The sequence below is a fragment of the Perognathus longimembris genome, chromosome 7, assembly GCF_023159225.1.
Source record: "Perognathus longimembris pacificus isolate PPM17 chromosome 7, ASM2315922v1, whole genome shotgun sequence".
NCBI classification, from domain to species: domain Eukaryota; kingdom Metazoa; phylum Chordata; class Mammalia; order Rodentia; family Heteromyidae; genus Perognathus; species Perognathus longimembris.
Window position 1 is genome coordinate 615,469 of NC_063167.1, and position 17,514 is coordinate 632,982.

At 54.7% G+C, this 17,514-nt stretch overlaps 1 protein-coding gene across 2 annotated transcripts; it reads right to left on the minus strand.

Annotated features, from left to right (window-relative positions):
• Positions 1-30: 30 nt before the first annotated feature.
• Positions 31-16,709, minus strand: Cdk11b (cyclin dependent kinase 11B). Of its 2 annotated transcripts, none has more exons than XM_048350078.1 (19): positions 16,407-16,709; positions 13,509-13,624; positions 10,710-10,837; positions 8,656-8,794; positions 6,336-6,490; positions 6,116-6,238; positions 5,777-5,872; positions 5,531-5,695; positions 4,693-4,758; positions 4,222-4,397; positions 3,605-3,695; positions 2,111-2,232; positions 1,896-2,001; positions 1,636-1,757; positions 1,453-1,560; positions 1,242-1,358; positions 971-1,119; positions 659-848; positions 31-219 (listed from the first exon to the last, which is right to left on the minus strand). In XM_048350078.1, exons 1-19 carry the CDS (start codon positions 16,587-16,589, stop codon positions 127-129), a joined length of 2,445 nt encoding a protein of 814 aa, XP_048206035.1. In that variant the 5' UTR covers positions 16,590-16,709; the 3' UTR covers positions 31-126. The 2 variants fall into 2 exon arrangements, with proteins under 2 accessions (XP_048206035.1, XP_048206036.1); XM_048350079.1 differs by having other exon boundaries at positions 16,288-16,709.
• Between the last annotated feature and the right edge of the window lie 805 nt (positions 16,710-17,514).

Below are 17,514 nucleotides of genomic sequence, written 5' to 3' on the forward strand. Positions count from 1 at the left end.
GCCCACGCGCGGGAACACACACTGGCCTTCCGCAAGGAAATAGGTCATTTAATTCTACAAATTTACAAATCAAAAAATAAAAAACGAAGTGTGGCCGCGTTCATCGGGGGCGCCGGGGCGTCGCCGTCAGAACTTGAGGCTGAAGCCGGGGCCGGCGGCCGAGGCGCCCTGGTTCGTGGTGGTCAGGTGGAAGCCCGTCTCCTTCAGGTCGTCCTCCCCCTGCGGGGCGGGCGGGGCGGGCGGGCAGGCGGTGCCGTGAGGACCCCGCCCCCGTCCCGTGAGGACCCGCCCCCGTGCGGAGCCCCGCCCCGTGAGGACCCCCGCCCCCGTCCCGTGAGGACCCGCCCCCTGCGGAGCTGCCCCCCCCCCCGTATGGAGCCACGCCCCCTTCCCAGTGAGGGCCCGCCCCCGTGAGGACCCCGCCCCCGTCCCGTGAGGACCCGCCCCCGTGCGGAGCCCCGCCCCCGTCCCGTGCGGACCCGCCCCCCGTGCGGAGCCCCGCCCCGTGAGGACCCCGCCCCCGTCCCGTGAGGACCCGCCCCCTGCGGAGCTGCCCCCCCCCCCGTATGGAGCCACGCCCCCTTCCCAGTGAGGGCCCGCCCCCGTGAGGACCCCGCCCCCTGCGGAGCCCCGCCCCGCCCCCGGGGCCGCCGCTCACCAGCTGGCTGTAGCCCAGCCCGCCCTCGGGGGGCCGGGGGCTGGTGCCGCGCTTCACCCGCTGCTGTTCGCTCTTGGCCGGCCAGGTGGGGAACATGGAGGGGTCGATGGGCAGGGGCGTCTCCCGGAAGTACTCGTGCTTCAGGCCGTCTTCCGCATTGATCCGCCTCCCCGGGAAGTAGGTCAGGAACCTGGGGAGAACAGCGTGGCCCCCTCAGGCGGGCGCGGGCCCCGCGGGGCGGAGGGGCCCGGCTGCGGGGCCCGGCTGCGGGGCGGCCGCGGGGGAGCCGGCCAGCGGCGGCTTGGGCCTCACTTGTTCATGAGATCGAAGCCCTGGTCCGAGAGCAGGGCCCCGAAGCGCTTCCGCAGGTTGTTGTAGGGGTGCTCGCTGAAGGTCATCTTCTTGACGGCCGGGAGCTCGTTGTAGCCGGGCCAGATCTTCTCGCTCGGAGTCCCCAGGTCCTGAAGGACGGGCAGGCCCGCGCCCGTCACGGCCCGCTCCCGTGCATCCTGCCCGCGCCGCCCCCCGGCCACGCGCGGGGGGGGGGGGGGGGGGGCGGGAGGGGGAGGGGGGCCGCGCCCACCTTGAAAACCTTGTTGATCTGATCGATCTCTGACTTCCCCGGGAACAGGGGCTTCTGGGTCAGCAGCTCTCCAAAGATGCAGCCCACGGACCACATGTCCACGGCCGTGGAGTACTCCTGGGGCCAGGGGGACACAGCTCAGGGCCTGCCTCCCCCGAGTCGGCCCCGGTGAGCGCCCCCCAATCAGGGGGGGGCTGAGACCCGGACTCACCTTGGCCCCGAGCAGGAGCTCAGGGGCTCGGTACCAGAGGGTCACGACGACGGGGGTGTAGGCCTTCAAGGGCGACCCATACTCGCGAGCCAGTCCGAAGTCACCGACCTGCGGGGACCCAGCAAGGCTGTGAGGGGCTGGGGGCGGGGCGGGGCCGGGCAGCGGGGGCGGGGCCGCCCCCACCTTGAGAATGCCGGCGTGGCTCAGCAGCAGGTTGGATGTCTTGAGGTCCCGGTGCAGAATCCAGTTGTCGTGCAGGTGCTTCACCCCCCGCAGCAGCTGAATCATCAGCGTCTTCACTTCCCCTGGGGGAGGGCTGGGGTCACAGGCATGCCCACTAGTGAGCCCGGGACGCCCCCGGGGCTCCTGGGGGCAGCCAGCCGGCCTGGCACTGCCCGCCCCGGCGAGGCCTCCCCTCCCCTCCCGCCGCGGCCGGGACAGACCTGGCAGGAAGGGCTGCTTCATGGTCTCCATGAGGCTCTTGAGGTCATGCTCCACGTAGTTCATCACGATGTAGATCTTGTCCATGTTGCTGCCCACGACGATCTCCTAGCAGGCAGAGCGCACACCCTCCGGTCCCCCGCAACCACTGGCTCTCCCAGCAGCCCGCATTGCCCAAGGCCCCAGGGCCCGGGGGAATCCCCCCCTTGAGCCTTACGCGGACGGTGACGATGTTGGGGTGCTGGGCCTTGAGGATGGTGTTGATTTCTCTCAGGGAGGTGATGGGGAACCCTTCTTTCTCCTTCTCCATTTTCAGCCGTTTCAGAGCTACAATTTCATCTGGAAAGCCAATCATGTCGCTAGGCCCGGCATGGTGGTACACAGTGCAAGCCCAGGGCTCCGAGTGGAGGCCGCAGCATGGAGGCCGGCCTGGGCTGTACCGCGGGGCACCTGCCTCAGTTGCCAGTCCTGGGGCTTGGACTCAGGGCCTGAGCACTGTCCCTGGCTTCTTGCTCGAGGCTAGCACTCTGCCACCTGAGCCACAGCGCCACTTCTGGCCATTTTCTGTATATGTGGTGCTGGGGAATCGAACCCAGGGCCTCATGTATACGAGGCGAGCACTTTACCACTAGGCCACATCCCCAGCCCTTCTCGGGACCTTTTCTTAAGAGAAGCTGTGGAGCTGGGTGCTGGTGGCTCACACCTGGAATCCTCGCTACTCAGGAGGCTGAAACCTGAGGATCGTGGTTCAAAGCCAGCCTGGGCAGGAAAGTACATGAGACTCTCACCTCCAATCAACCACCAGAAAACTGGAAGTGGTGCTGTGGCTCCAAGTGGTAGAGCGCTAGAGCGCTAGCCCTTAAACCAAAGAGCTCAGGGATGGCGCCCAAGCCCAGAGTTCATGCCCCCCAACCAAAAAAAAAAAAAGGAAGCGTTGTGTTGAGGTGCAGCCCTGGCTGACGGGGCCCTCGGTGGCCAAGCGCGGGTGGAGATGCCCAGCTCTGAGAGAAAGGCCGGCTCCTGCAGTGGCTGCCAGCGGCTGCCGCCCATCCGGAGGCGGCCGCTCACACAGCACGGGGAGGGGCAGCCTGCGGGGCCGCACTGCACCCTCGGGACGCGGGGTCAGCAGGCCGGGGGCCGTGGGGCCAGTGACGCCCCAAAAGCCAGCATGGGGACCGAGGGAGGCTCTTGTGGGAATCACAGCCTGCTGGCCTGCACTCCCCGGTGAGCCTTCCGGGCACCCTGGGACAAGCGGCGCTCGAGAACAACGCCCGTCTACAGCGTTCCCCGCCACCCACGCCGGCTCTCTCGCTGCCTGGTCCTTGCCTAACCTCGCTTTTTTCTTTGGGGGGGGGGGGGTTTGAAGGGTACTGATTCTGGGGTGTGGACTCAGAGCCTAGGAGTTGGCCCTGAGCTTTGCTGCTGAGGCTGATCTTTTCCTAAGCTGCAGGTCCACTTCCTGCTTTTTTGGCAGTTAATCGGAGATAAGAATCACGGGGACTTCCCTGCCCCGCTGGCTTTGAACCACGGTCCTCAAATCTCAGCTTCCTACGTGGCTAGGATTATGGGAGTGAGCATCGGTGCCCAGCCCAACTGCTCCACGGTGGGACATGCCAGGCCCCGGCTTCACCACTCCACGGTGGGGCATCCCGGCCCCCAGCCCCAGCCCCAGCCCGACGGCTCTGCACTGGGGCATCCCGGCCCCTCACACCTGTTTTCTTGTCCTTGGCTCTGTAGACCACCCCATAGGTGCCTTCCTCAATCCTGTTCAGGCACTGGAACTCCTCCACGCTCCGGCAGCCCTGAGGGGGGATGTGGGGGGGGGGGGGGGAGGCTCAGGGGCGGCCGCCGGTGGGGGGGGGTGGGGAAGCAGTGTGCGTGCGTGCGAGGAGGAACACTTGGTGTTTTATCTGGGAACACCTGTCGCCTCTTCAGTAAGCAATGCAGCTGGGTGGGCGGGGCAGACCTGCACTGGACAGCTGTGCAGAGATGCTGACGGAAGCTGGGTGGGGGCAGGCGCCTGGCCCTGAAGCGGCACCGCCGCCCCACCCCAACTCCACGTCTGGCACTTGCAGATGGTCCTAAACAGTCACATGACCGCAGGTCTGACGCCATGTGCACACCTACATGGGTCCCAGCCCCCCTACGGAGGCCAGAGGAGGGCAGAAACTGCAGCACCAGGCTCCTGGGGGCCAGGAAGCCATGCCAGGGCCCTCGGGCCGCTGGCTCCCATGGTTCTCAGTCAGGAAGACGGCTGCATGTGTGTGTGGCGGGACACGGCTCCCCACCACCCAGGCAGAGGCGGGGGGCGGGGGGGGGGGGAATGACCTGCAGGGCCGGCAGGTACTTGGGCAGCTCCTGCTTGAGCTCAATAGGCGACAGGGCTGGGGAGTCAGGAACGTAGTCCCCTTCGGTGGGGGCGCTGCTCTGTGGGGTCCCCTCCCCCATTTCTTCCTCCCCTTCTTCGCTGTCCCCGGAGTCTCGGTCAAATCGCGATTCTGGAACTTTAAAAGTTAAGCCCAGTCAGGGAACCAGGAAGAAGCGAGGCCCGCCGCCCCGGGTTCTGGTCGCAGCGGGCCCGCGGAGGAGTGAGTGCCACCAGCTAAAGGGTTCTTTGCTAGTAAAAACGCGCGCCCAGCCCTACACTGCCAAGCGGCCGTGGTGTGTCCCTGGGAGGCAGGGGGCCATTCCTGGACAGGGCCAGGACAGAGCCCACGGCGGCCCGTGGCCCCACACCACGGCCGGCCCGCGACTGGAGCTCCACAGGGGCCGTGGAGGCTTCCCACAGGAGGCCCTTACCAACCAAGATGTGGTTTTCATTTTCCCGCTCTTCATCCTCACTCATTTCTTCATCACTTACTTCTTCTGTAAAAGAAAAGTGTCTTCTCAGCACAGGCTGAGTCCTGGCTTTGGAACTCCAGCCTCGCCTGCAGGCTGAGCTACAGAAAGGTGGCAAGTGGTCACTTGAATCAATTCATTTTTTGTATGGCACACAAGGCCTGCAAGTATTCTACCACTCGGGCCAAACACCTTCACTGCCGGTTGTTGCGTGCGCATGACGATCCTAGGGCGGGAACTCAGGGCCTGGGTGCTGTCCCCGAGCTCTGGAGCCCAGCTAGCAGTTTGCTGGTTGAGCCACGACTCCACTTGGGGCTTCCTGGAGCCTCACAGGCGTCTCTGCTCAGGATGTCTCTGACCCGTGGTGCAGAGCAGCAGGCGCCGCAGCGCCCAAGGCTCCCTCTCAGCTTCTCAACTCTCGTGCCTTCCTCCTATCGGCCCCAGGCTGAACGGGACCTCATCTCCCCGTCAAATCCTCCCTGGCAGCTGCGAGGACGGGCAAGAGTCACCCCGCGCAGCTCACTGGCGGGGACAAGGAGCTGGCTCACTTTTCCCGGGGCTGGCTTCAAATTCTGATACTCAGTCCAGCCTCAGGCGTGGGAGTGGGCAGGATCCCATACAAGCGCCTGCCTGGCCCCCAAACCCTCAGCCAATCTGTGAGTCCCATCTAAGGTCCACAGAGGAATGGCACTTCAATTTGAAATGAACATCAACTTCCAAGTTGCTATTCGACGCTTCCTAGACGGCCTGCGGGGAGCACAATGGAAGCCTGCCACAATGTGGCCTGCCCGCGCCTCACCTGCAGACTGCTCTGAGGCCTCCTCCGAGTTGCTCCCGGTCTCTTCCTCCTCCTCCTCCTCTTCCTCCTCCTCTTCCTCCTCTTCCTCTGATTCCTCGCTGGTGCTCCCTTCTTCTTCCTCCTCTTCCTCCTCCTCCTCCTCCTCCGAACCCGAGCCTGATTCCACTGTGCAAGAGAGCAGAGCTGAGGGCCAGCCATGACGGCGCTTGGCAGCGCTGGGCAGGCCGCGGCCGGCGGGGGCGGTACCTGAGGACGACTCGGCAGAGCTGGTTTTCCTCTCACTATCACTGATGTCCTGCAGGTCAGACAGCAGGTCTCTTTCCTCCATTTTCTCTTCTTTTACTTGTGAAGTAAACCATCAAAGGTGAATTTAGGGAATCGTTTTTAAATTCACAACATAGCGCCACCCAAGTTCCATGCATGTTCTCACGCCAGCCACCTGAGCTGGGGAGCAAGGCCCGAAGGGTCAGCACCATGTCTGACAGGAGCCACGCAAATGCCAACAGTCCCTCAGTGCACATCACCCCTGGGTGGCAAACCAAGGAAGAAGCCCCCAGGGAGGGCTGCGGGCTGGCCCCGCCTCACCTGGCTTCCGGCTGTCTCCCAGTTCGAAGCGCTCCCTCGGTGGTCGCGCGGGGCTGCGGCTCCAGTGAGTGGCCTTGCCCTTGTCGCTGTGGTCCTCTCTCACCGTGCGGTGGTGCGCAGAGACTGACGCACACAGGACAGAAAGCAGCATGCCGAGGGCGCCCTTCCCAGTGCCTAGGGAGCCCCCTGCCCCAGGCTGGTACCCCTTTCCCACCTGTACCTTCCCTGCGGGCCTCTCGCTCCTTGCGCCGCTCTTCTGCCCGCCGCTCCCGCTCCTTCTGTTCGCGCTGCTCCTTCTGTTCGCGCTGCTCCTTCTGTTGCTCCCTCATCTTGCGCTCCCGCTCCCGCTTCCTCTCCAACTGCTCCAGGCGGTCCCTGGAAGGAGCACGCATGGCCCTCCTTCCTCTGCACAGCACAAAGCTTGCGTTCCTGCGCAGCGTGGCCGTGCACACGGCACTGTGAGCCCGGCGTGGAGGAGGCAGAGGCAGGAGTAGCCAGAGTCTGAGGCCAGCCTGGGCTAGAGGGAGAGCCTGCCTCACAAGCCGAGAGCCACGTGCTGTGGCTCACGCCTGCAATCCTGCTCAGGAGGCTGAGGTGTGAGGAGCAAGGTTTGAAGCCAGAATGGGCAGGAAGAGTCCATGAGGCTTCTTATCTCCAATTAACCACCCAAAAGCCAGAAGTGGAGCTGTGACTCAGTGGAAAAATACTAGCATTGAACAGAAAAAAGGTAAGGACAGTGCCAAGACCCTGAGTTCAAGCCCCGGTATTGGCACAAAACAAACAACAGCCAGACGCTGGTGGCTCACCCCTGTCATCCTAACTACTCACGGGGCTGAGATCTGAGGATCATGGTTCAAAGCCAGCTAGGAAGAAAAGTCTGTAAGACTCTTAACTCCAGTTATCCACCAAAAAGCCAGAAGTAGAGCACTGTGCTTCAAATAGCAGTGTGTCAGCCTTGAGCAAAAAAGCTAAGGGATAGCACCTACGGCCCTGAGTTCAAGACCCAGTACTACCAATAAAAGCTTTTTTTTTTTGCCAGTCCTGGAGTTTGGACTCAGGGCCTGAGCACTGTCCCTGGCTTCTTTTTGCTCAAGGCTAGCACTCTGCCACTTGAGCCACAGCACCACTTCCGGCCATTTTCTATATATGTGGTGCTTGGGAATCGAACCCAGGGCTTCATGTATACAAGGGCGAGCGCTCTACCACTAGGCCACATTCCCAGCCCCAATAAAAGCATTTTTAAAAAGTTATGTTGTAGCCAGGGGCTCCTAATTCTAACTGTTCAGGAGACATGGAGTGGGAGGATCTGTTTGAGGCTAGTCCACACAAAAAGTTCCTAGGTGGGCTGGGGATATGGCCTAGTGGCAAGAGTGTTTGCCTCATGTACATGAGGCCCTGGGTTCAATTCCTCAGCACCACATATATACAGAAAACGGCCAGAAGGGGCGCTGTGGCTCAAGTGGCAGAGTGCTAGCCTTGAGCAAAAAGAAGCCAGGGACTGTGCTCAGGCCCTGAGTCCAAGGCCCAGGACTGGCAAAAAAAAAAAAAAAAAAAAAAAAAAAAGTTCCTAGGAAGCTGGGTGCCAGTGCCTACAATCCCAGCTGCTTACGAGGCCGAGATCTGTGGATCATGGTGCCCAGCTGGCCCAAGAAGACACATCTGAGACGCCACTTCAGTGACTAAGCCAGAGTGGTGGCATGGCTCAAGTGGTAGAATGCCAGCCTCAAGCAAGAACATGGCTGGAGTGCCCTCTTGTGCTGGCTCAATGTCACTACAACTGCACCCTGGTGCTGGCGGGTCCTCTCCAGAGTACCAGGGAGGAAGGAAAAAATGAACACCAGGAGCTGAGGGTCTTTGTAGAGGCCACCTTTGGCAGAGCCTCTATGCTAATAACCAAGTTTGAGAGAGTGGGGGAGGGCACAGTTCCCCCAGGGCCAATACTAAAGCTCTGGCTCAGCTCAGCTGTACCCCGAGTATACGTATGTCTCCAAAGCACACACACATCATGGGCTTTCTCAACTATAGCTAGTGTTAACGCAAGAGTGACAACACACGCACGACACATGCCTTCTGTGCTTCCTCTCTCCTGCTTCACCTCGTGGGGTGGGGTGGGGTATCTACAAGTGCTGCCTGCCACCCACCTCTCACTGCCCGAGCACACGCTGTCCACCCATTTATGAGATCATCACTCCTCACCGCTCCCCGCCTTCTGGTCTGACCTAACCCTGTTCTGGAGCAACCTGGGACAACCCAGCCTTCCCGACACCATCCTTTCCCCAACCCGCTGAACAGAACCAAGTCACTCAGTGAATCGGGACCTTCACATGGCCTCCCGTGGGCTCCCACGGGGAGGCAACGTGACCCTGGCAGACACATCTGGCAGGCACGGTGCAACTCCCACCCTCCAGGAAAATGCATCTCCCGTGCCATGCGCCTGTGTTCATGCACCTGGAGTGAATCTGCTTTCTCCCACCAAGTTCTGGCTCCACTCCTGCCTAACGGGACACTGGGGACTCACTGCAGACTCCAGCGAGACTCACCTCTCCCTCCTTGAATGCTCTCTTGCCTGTTCCCTCTTTTTCTGTCTTTCCCATTCCCGGCGGGCTTTGTCCTGCTCTTCTCGATGTCGCTTCCGACGCTCATGTTCTCTTTCTTTTTCTTTCACTCGAGCATACTTCCCTGATGAGATAAAGCAATTTTCATTTCAGGAAGCTCAATGCTCAAAAATTTACCTTGGAAGGCAGGGACTGTGGCTTAGCGGTAGGGTGCTTGCCTAGCACGCGTGAAGCCCTGGATTCCATTCCTCAGTGCCACATACAAAGAAAAAGCTGGAAGTGGCGCTGTGGCTCAAGTGGTAGAGTGCTAGCCTTGAGCAAAAAAGCTCACGGACAGCATGGAGGCTTTTAGTTTAAGCCCCAGGACCAGCACACATGTGCGCATGAGCACGTGCACGCACACATGCATGCACGTGCACACACACACACACAATGTGATTATTGCCAAAAGCACTGTGCCTTTTAATTTTCCATTTCAAATAAACTAATTAGTTTTATACCTTAGAAAAATTATTGCTCATAAACAATACAGAACAAAGCTTTGTTCCTTTGGATAGCTATCATGTTATACAACTAAATTAAGTTGGTGGCTCATGCTTGTAATCCTAGCTATTCAGGAAGCTGAGGTGAGGATTGAGGTTCAAAGCCAGTCTGGGTAGAAAAGTCCCTGAGACTCTTATCTAAAATTTACCACCAGAAAACCACAAGTGGCTCTATGGCTCAAGTGGTAGAGCGCCAGCCTTGAGCTGAAGAGCTCAGGGACAGCGCCCAGGCTGAGTTCAAGCCCCACCACTGACAAAAAAACAAAACAAAACAAAAAAAAAAAAACACCAAAAAAACGGAAACTAAATTAGTTAAAGTTCCCAGTTACAGGGCTGGGAATATGGCCTAGTGGCAAGAGTGCTTGCCTCGTATACATGAAGCCCTGGGTTCGATTCCCCAGCACCACATATATATAGAAAATGGCCAGAAGTGGCGCTGTGGCTCAAGTGGCAAAATGCTAGCCTTGAGCAAAAAGAAGCCAGGGACAGTGCTCAGGCCCTGAGTCCAAGGCCCAGGACTGGCAACAACAACAACAACAACAAAAGTTCCCAGTTACAGCTGGACGTGGTGACTTGGGCCTGTGCCTGGGAGGCACATGCAGGAGGACTGCGAGTTAAATCAGACTCCAGGGCCATTTTCCCAGTGTTTCCCTTAGTGACCACCAGGAGGCTGAAGCAGGAAGATCTTGAGCTGGAGGCCATCATGTGCTACAAATATATGTATGAAAACCCTGTCTCAAAAGAAAAAAACGCTGGGCCCTGGCAGCTCACTGCCAGTAATCCTAGCTCCTTGGGAAGCTGAGATCTGAAGATCACAGTTCAAAGCCAGCCTCGGTAGGAAAGTCCATGAGACTCTTACCTCAATTAACCACCAGAAAACAGAAAGTGGAGTTGTGGCTCAAAGTGGTAGAGTGCTAGCCTTGAGCAAAAGGGCTCAGGACAATGCAGAGGCCCTGAGTTCACATCCCATGACCACAGGGGAAACAAGAAAGAAAGAAAAAAAAAAGAGCCTCTAAGCCAAGTGCTAGTGGCTCACATCTCTAATGCTAGCTATTTAGAATGTTGGGATCTGAGATTATTGGTTCAGGGAAAGCCTGGGCAGATAATCATATAGATTATCTCCAATTAACCAGGAAAAAGTTGGAACTGGAGGTGTAGCTCAAATGGTAGAGTGCCAACTATGAATAGAAAAGCCAAAGATTGTAAGGACCTGAGTTCAAATCCCTGTACTAGGATAGGCAATAAAAAAAAAAGCCTCTAGCAATTGGCATGATGAGACTGTCAGCAAGCTCAAGCAATTATTTGACTTAATCCAAATCCTTTTTGTTTATTCCCTCTACTTACTAGATGAAAAATTTTTATATGTAAACAAATCCCAAATACAATGAGATTAAAAATACTAGAAGAATGAGGATTATCCTTGTATTTTTAGCTAAAATTTTATTCATCTTCTCACGAAGAAAACATGTGAATATGGAAGAAAGCAAGACTCAATACCCCCTTCCGCCGAGTGGCTGCGGTGCCTGCGCTTCTCTTTCCTCTTCTCGTCTTTTCTGTGATGGGCCTTTTCTTTCCGAGACATTTGCTGAGGTGGTTTGATGGCTAGAGAATCATCTTCCTCTCCCCTGAAATAAAGACCACAACATGCTGGGAAGTTTGCAGAGAGCCAGGGTACCCTCTCCCTGAGAAAAAAGGTCACGAAATAAAGCTGAACCTGAACCATCCTTTAAAAAGACAAGCTAGCCAGAGGCTGGTAGTCACGCCTATAATCCTAGTTACTCAGGAGGACAAGATCAGAGGACTGTGGTCCAAAGCCAGCCCAGGCAGGAAAGTCTGTGAGACTTTTATCTCTAACCAGCAGAAAGTCAGAAGTGAAGCTGTGGTTCAAGTGGTAGAGAGCTAACCTTGAGCACAAAAGCTCACAGACAACAAACACCCAGGCCCTGAGTTCAAACCTCAGGATAGGCACACAAAGTAAATTCTCACCAGGCACCTGTGGCTCACATGTGTAATCCTAATTACTCAGGAGGCTGAGATCTGAGAAAGCCAGCCTGGGCCAGGAAAGTCTGTGAGATTCTTATCTCTAATCACCAGAAAACCAGAAGTGGCTCAAAGTGGTAGAGTGCTAGCCTTGAGAAAAAAAGCTCAGGGACAGTGCCCAGGCCCCGAGTGCCAAGCCCCATGACCAAAGAAAGAATGTTAATTCTTAAATTTAAGCCATTTTAAGGTTAGATGAGAAACATGATAAATCATCAGTGTGGTATATGGAAGGCTGCTCTTTAGGGAGTGAAGGGTTTGTTCATGATCTTGAAATGTGGAGAAGTTTTCATTGTACCAAATCACACATGGGATTTACACTTAGATAAAACTGCTGAGCAGATCCTATAATTTGATCAACCTTAATGATGTCAAAATTTCTTTTAGCTAAACACTAGTGGCTCATGACTGTAATGTTAGCTACTCAGGAGGCTGAGGTCTGAGGCTCGGGGTTTGAAAACAGACCTGAAAGGAAAATCTGTGAGACTCCTCTCTCTAACTGGTAGAAAGCTGGAAGCAGAGACATGACTTAAATTGGAGGACACTAGCCTAAAATAAAAGAGCACTCTGGTCCTGAATTCAAGTCCTAGCATCATCACGCGCAAGCACGTATGTGTGTGTGTGCATGCGTGTGCATGTGTGTGCACGTAGTTCCTCTCACGTTACTTTCAACTGAGTCTACACTACCAATATCCAGAAAGAACTTACACCCAGAGCGCCTCAGAACAACCACTCTACCTTAACTTCTGGGTGTATTTGCTTTATCTCACAAACAATGAGGAATAAGCAAATGACAAGATACCACTGAACAGAAAGAACCACTGAAATATACATGTCTTGGCATGAATGTTTCTATCTTTTTTCTTTCTTTTTTTTGTTGGTTGTGGGGCCTGAACTTGGGGCCTGGGTGTTGTCCCTGACCTCTTTTGCTCAAAAGGCTAGTGCTCTACCTCTTTGAGCCACAGCACCACTTCTGGTTTTCCAGTATTTAATTGGAGATAAGAGTCTCTCAGTCTTTTTTTTTTAAATTTATTTATTAATTGAACACAAATTTTTTGACAAGGTGTTGTGCAAAAAGGGTACAGTTACATAGTAGGGCAGTGTGTACATTTCTTTTTTTTTTTTTTTGGCCAGTCCTGGGGCTTAGACTCAGGGCCTGAGCACTGTCCCTGGCTTCTTTTTGCTCAAGGCTAGCACTCTGCCACTTGAGCCACAGCGCCACTTCTGGCCATTTTCTGTACATGTGGTGCTGGGGAATTGAACCCAGGGCCTCATGTATACAAGGCAAGCACTCTTGCCACTAGGCCATATCCCCAGCCCCCAGTGTGTACATTTCTTATGATATCTTACGTCCTGTTTTTCTATCTCTTCTCTAGGTCAGGTAGACATATATACAATATACAATGTATCAAGAACATATACAGTAGCCACGTGGCCACACTCTCAGTCTTTCTTGCCTGGGCTGGCTCTGAACTGCGATCCTTACATCTCAGCCTCCTGAGTAGCTAGGTGTGAGCCATCAGCTCTGGAAGTTCTGATAGTGGCCTTTCTGCTTTCTACTTTGGATTACTTGCATAGAATATTTATTTATTTATTATTTTGCTGGTCCTGGGGCTTAAATTCAGGGCTCTGAGCTCTTCCTCAACTTTTGCAGTCAAGGCTGGCACTCTACCACTAGAGGAACACCTCTACTTCGGGCTTTTTCCTAGTTAACTGGAGAGAAGAGCCTCAGGTATTTTTCTGGCAAGGCTGGCTTTGAACCCCGACTCTCAGATCTACACCTCCTGAGTAGGATTACAGCCATGAGCCACTGGTGCTGAGCTACTGGTACAAAATCTTACACATGCAACAGAGCCAACATTTAACTGTCTTATCTAAACAGGGCTGGCTTGATTGAAAAACTACCACAAAAGAAAGGAACCCACGCTCATTCTGTCTTCATGAGGAGTGATGTGAAAACTGATGACTCCCCCTCAGCGCCCCCCCCCCCACACCAACCTCATCTGAGGCAAATCTAAAGTTACAAATATAAGCTTTGCCTCTGTAGGATGCTTGCCCAGTCTTTTTTTTTTGGTCAGTCCTGGGCCTTGAATGCAGGGCCTGAGCACTGTCCCTGGTTTTTCCTTTTTGCTCAAGGCTAGCACTCTACCACTTGAGCCACAGCGCCCCTTCTGGCCATTTTCTATACATGTGGTGCAGAGGAATCGCACCAGGTATACGAGGCAAGCATATTCCCAGCCCCTTCCCGAGTCTTGTCACCTGTCTTCCATAGAGTCCTCTCTTCTGTAGGGCGAGTTCCTGATTGTGATCTCCATTCGGTGATCTCTCAGCTCCCCTTCCTCAAGGGAGTCCCGCTTGGAATCCCTGTCATCAGACTAAGAAGTAAACAGAGACGGAGTCATTTCTGTTTTGTTTTTTTTTTTGGCCAGTCCCGGGCCTTGGACTCAGGGCCTGAGCACTGACCCTGGCTTCTTTTTGCTCAAGGCTAGCACTCTGCCACTTGAGCCACAGAGCCACCTCTGGATTTTTCTATTTATGTGGTGTTGAGGAACTGAACCCAGGGCTTCATGTATACGAGGCAAGCACTTTTGCCACTAGGTCATATTCCCAGCCTCGAGATTGAGTTATTTCTGTGTAAACATTTTTTTTGGTCGGTCGTGGGGCTTGAACTCTGGGCCTGGGAGCTGTCCCTGAGCTCTTCAGCTCAGGGCTAGTGCTACCACTTGGGCCACAGCACCACTTCCAGTTTTCTGGTGGTTAATTGGAGACAAGAGTCTCACGGACTTTCTTGCCTGGGTTGGCTTTGAACCATGATCCCCAGATCTCAGCTTCCTAAGTAGTTAGGATTACAAGCGTGAGTCACCAGCGCCGGGCTTGTATAACACTTTTGAGCCAGGTTCTCACTACGTAGCCCAGGCTGGCTTTGGATTTGAGATCTTCCTGCTTTGGGCTCCCAAATGCTGACATTGGTGTGTGCTAACACACTCAGCTAAATGCTTTAAAAAAAAATTCAATCAGCTAAATGCTTTAAAAAAAATTTCAATGTGTATGTGTCTGTACTAAGGCTTGAACTCAGGCCTTGAGTTTCTTCACTCAAGAATGGAGCTCCTAACACTTGAATCACAGCTCCACTTCTGACTTTTTGGTGGTTAATTGGAGATAAGAGTTATGGGCTTTCATCCCCAGACTGGCTTTTGGTTTTTTTTTGCCAGTCCTAGGGCTTGGACTCAGGGCCTAAGCACTGTCCCAGCTTCCTTTTTGCTCAAGGCTAGCATACTTGAGCCACAGCGCTACTTCCAGCTTTTTCTGTTAAGTGTGGTGCTGAGGAATTGAACCCAGGGCTTCATGCATGCTAGGCAAGCACTCTACCACTAAGCCACATTCCCAGCCCCCATACTGGCTTTTAACTGTGATTCTCAGGTGTTAGTCTCCTGATTAGCTAGGATTATAGGAGTAAGCCACCAACACATGATGCTAAGTGTTTTTTTTAATGTGTCTTTTGCTCCCCCCAGGGTTAAATTCTGGGCCTGGTGCTGTCTGAGCTTTTGTGCTCAGGGCTAGAATTCGACCACTTGAGCCACAATTTTCAGTCATAGTTCCACTCTCCGTTTCTTTTGTTTTTTGGTAATTTACTGGTGACAAGTCTCCTGACCTGAATAGTCTGGCTTCAATCCTCAGATCTCAGCATCCTGGGTAACTATAATTACACGTGTGAACCACTGGCGCTTGGCTGAGTGTATTTTAATGATAAACACTTTACCAGGATCTCAAAACAAGCTTTCATATATACTTTGTTTTGTTGTTTTTTTTGGCCAGTCCTTGGCCTTGGACTCAGGGCCTGAGCACTGTCCCTGGCTTCTTTTTGCTCAAGGCTAGCACTCTGCCACTTGAGCCACAGCGCCACTTCTGGCCGTTTTCTGTATATGTGGTGCTGGGGAATTGAACCCAGGGCCTCATGTAAACAAGGCAAGCACTCTTGCCACTAGGCCATATCCCCAGCCCCTCATATATACTTTGGTTGAATCAATGTTATAAAATTGAAAGAAGAAAAATTCTTCAAATCCCATATTGCTGTCTGTAATCCAAAACCTCAGAGATGGGAAACTTAAAACCAGCATCTATGACAAGGGACAACAAAGTCTATGCCAAGTATGTCAGTTGCCCACAAACCAACACTAAAGCTTAACGTGAACTTACACACCAAATATTTCCCAGTAGTTCATGTAACACTTATGTATAATCCCCCCACCCTTAGTTGTGGGGCTTGAACTCTGGGCCTGGGCACTGTCCCTGAGCTCTTCAGCTAAAAGCTACTTCTCTACTCCTTGAGCCACAGTGCCACTTCCAGTTTTCTCGTGATTAATTGGAGATAAGTCTCATGAACTTTCCTGCCAGGGTTGGCTTTGCACTTTAGTCCTCAGATATCAGCCTTCTTGAGTAGCTAGGATTACAGGAGTAAGCCACAGGTGCGTAGCATTTACGTATACTTTAAAACGTTTTTCTGACTGTTCCAAAGGAGGTTCTTAAGCTTCCCAAAACCAAAAAGATCTTTCTGAGCATGTTATTATGCAAACCAAGAAAGATTTAAAACACATGTTAATATCAAGGCACATTCAACTATATTAATAATACTTGGATGTGGTATCATGAATATGCTAATAATGAAATGAGAAAAATTAGTCAAGGTGTGCTAATGACTCTAGGTTCAAACATTTTGTTCTCCATGTAGACATTCTCATTTAGGCACATCTTCACTGTACTATCAATTTGCTTTTTTTGCCAGTCCAGGGGCTTGAACTCATGGCCTGAGCACTATCGTTGAGCTTCTTTTGCTCAAGGCTAGCACTCTACCACTTGAGCCACAGGGCCCCTTCTGGCTTTTACTGTTTATGTGGTACTGAGGAATGGAAGCCAGGGCTTCATGCATGCTAGGCGAGCACTCTACCACTAAGCCGCATTCCCAGCCCTCAATTTTCTTTCAATGTAAACTGATTATATGAATGTTTTTGTTAAGTTTTAGAATAGATTTTGGGCTCACCTGTGACATTTGGAAGTACAAAAGAACTTCACCGAAGAAGCGTTGTTCTAATGGAAAAATGAGGGCAAAGAAATTAAATCTCCTTTAAGAAACCCACTTACTTAAAAAACATAGCTTACATTTTTTAAGCGTTTTATCTCTGCTTTCTCTTCTTGTTCTTTCCTTCGTTTCTTTTCTTGGAGAATTTCATCTAACGTTTTCACTTTCCAAGAGTCCTTTTCATCACCCATTTGAATTAAAACACTGCAAAAAGAAAAATAATTCAAGCATCCTCGGGACACCGCAAGCCACAGTCTGACCATCTGCTGTTTGTGTTTACCTTAGTGTTTCAGAGTAAGTCCCGGGGAGAAGGAAGGGCTCTGTGGCGGAAATCTACCCTCTGGTGTTTCCTCAATTTCACTTTTTCCATAAAATGGAAATAATGCCTACCTAACGGTTTTGCTCAAGGACGAAAGAGCATCATTCAAGTAGAAGCCATTAACTCAGTGCCGGCATTCAACACGCTCTGCCTCTGACGTTAACAGAGTATCAGAAAGGCCACTGGTCCCGGTGCGGCTGGGCCCTCCGGGTCGGGCAAGGCGGCCGGGCCGGGCGGCGACGGACACCGGGCGCTCGCGATCACCGGGCCGAGCGCCGGCTCCGACTGCTCGGAGCTCGGCACGACCGGAGCCGGCTTCGAGGCGCTCCGGGCTCGCCGCCCCTTCCACGCCTCCTCCCGACCGCGGCGAGGGCCACACGGGAGGGCGGCGGTGTCGCCGGCCCCGGGCCTGCGGTCGCCCGAGCCCCGCTCCGTTCCACAGCCGCCGGCGCGCCGGTCGCCCCGCGCTCCCGAGACCGAGCCTGCGCTCGTCCACTCACCCTAGCGCCGCCGCCGCCGCCGCCGCCGCCGCCGCCGCCGCCGGTCCCCGAGCTTGAGAAGAAACAGCGCCTGGCGAACGCTCGCGCGTCGTCACTTCCTGCTTGGACGCGGAATGATGACGTCGAGCGAGCCGGGGACACCTCCGCGGGGCGCGCGAGGAGACACCGCGCCCACGTCACTTCTTCGCGGCCGTCGCGCGCCAGTGACGCACTAGGGGACCGGGCGGGGGAAAGGGTTCGGCCGCCGCCCGGGAGCGTCGCCGCGGGGCGGACGGGTGCCCCGGAGCGCGCGCTCCCCGCCTCCGCCGGCCCCGCCGGGGCGGAGCGCCCACGCTCGGCGCGGCGCCACCGCACGCGGCCCAGGGCGCC

Excerpts from the sequence above, each read along its gene's own strand:
- Cdk11b (XM_048350078.1), bottom strand. The coding sequence starts at position 16,589 with ATGGTCAGACTGTGGCTTGCGGTGTCCCGAGGATGCTTGAATTATTTT. Across the intron at positions 2,002-2,110 it reads CCAACATCGTCACCGTCCGC|GAGATCGTCGTGGGCAGCAA; the intron begins GTAAGGCTCAAG and ends TCTGCCTGCTAG. Across the intron at positions 1,758-1,895 it reads GAAGCAGCCCTTCCTGCCAG|GGGAAGTGAAGACGCTGATG; the intron begins GTCTGTCCCGGC and ends GCCCTCCCCCAG.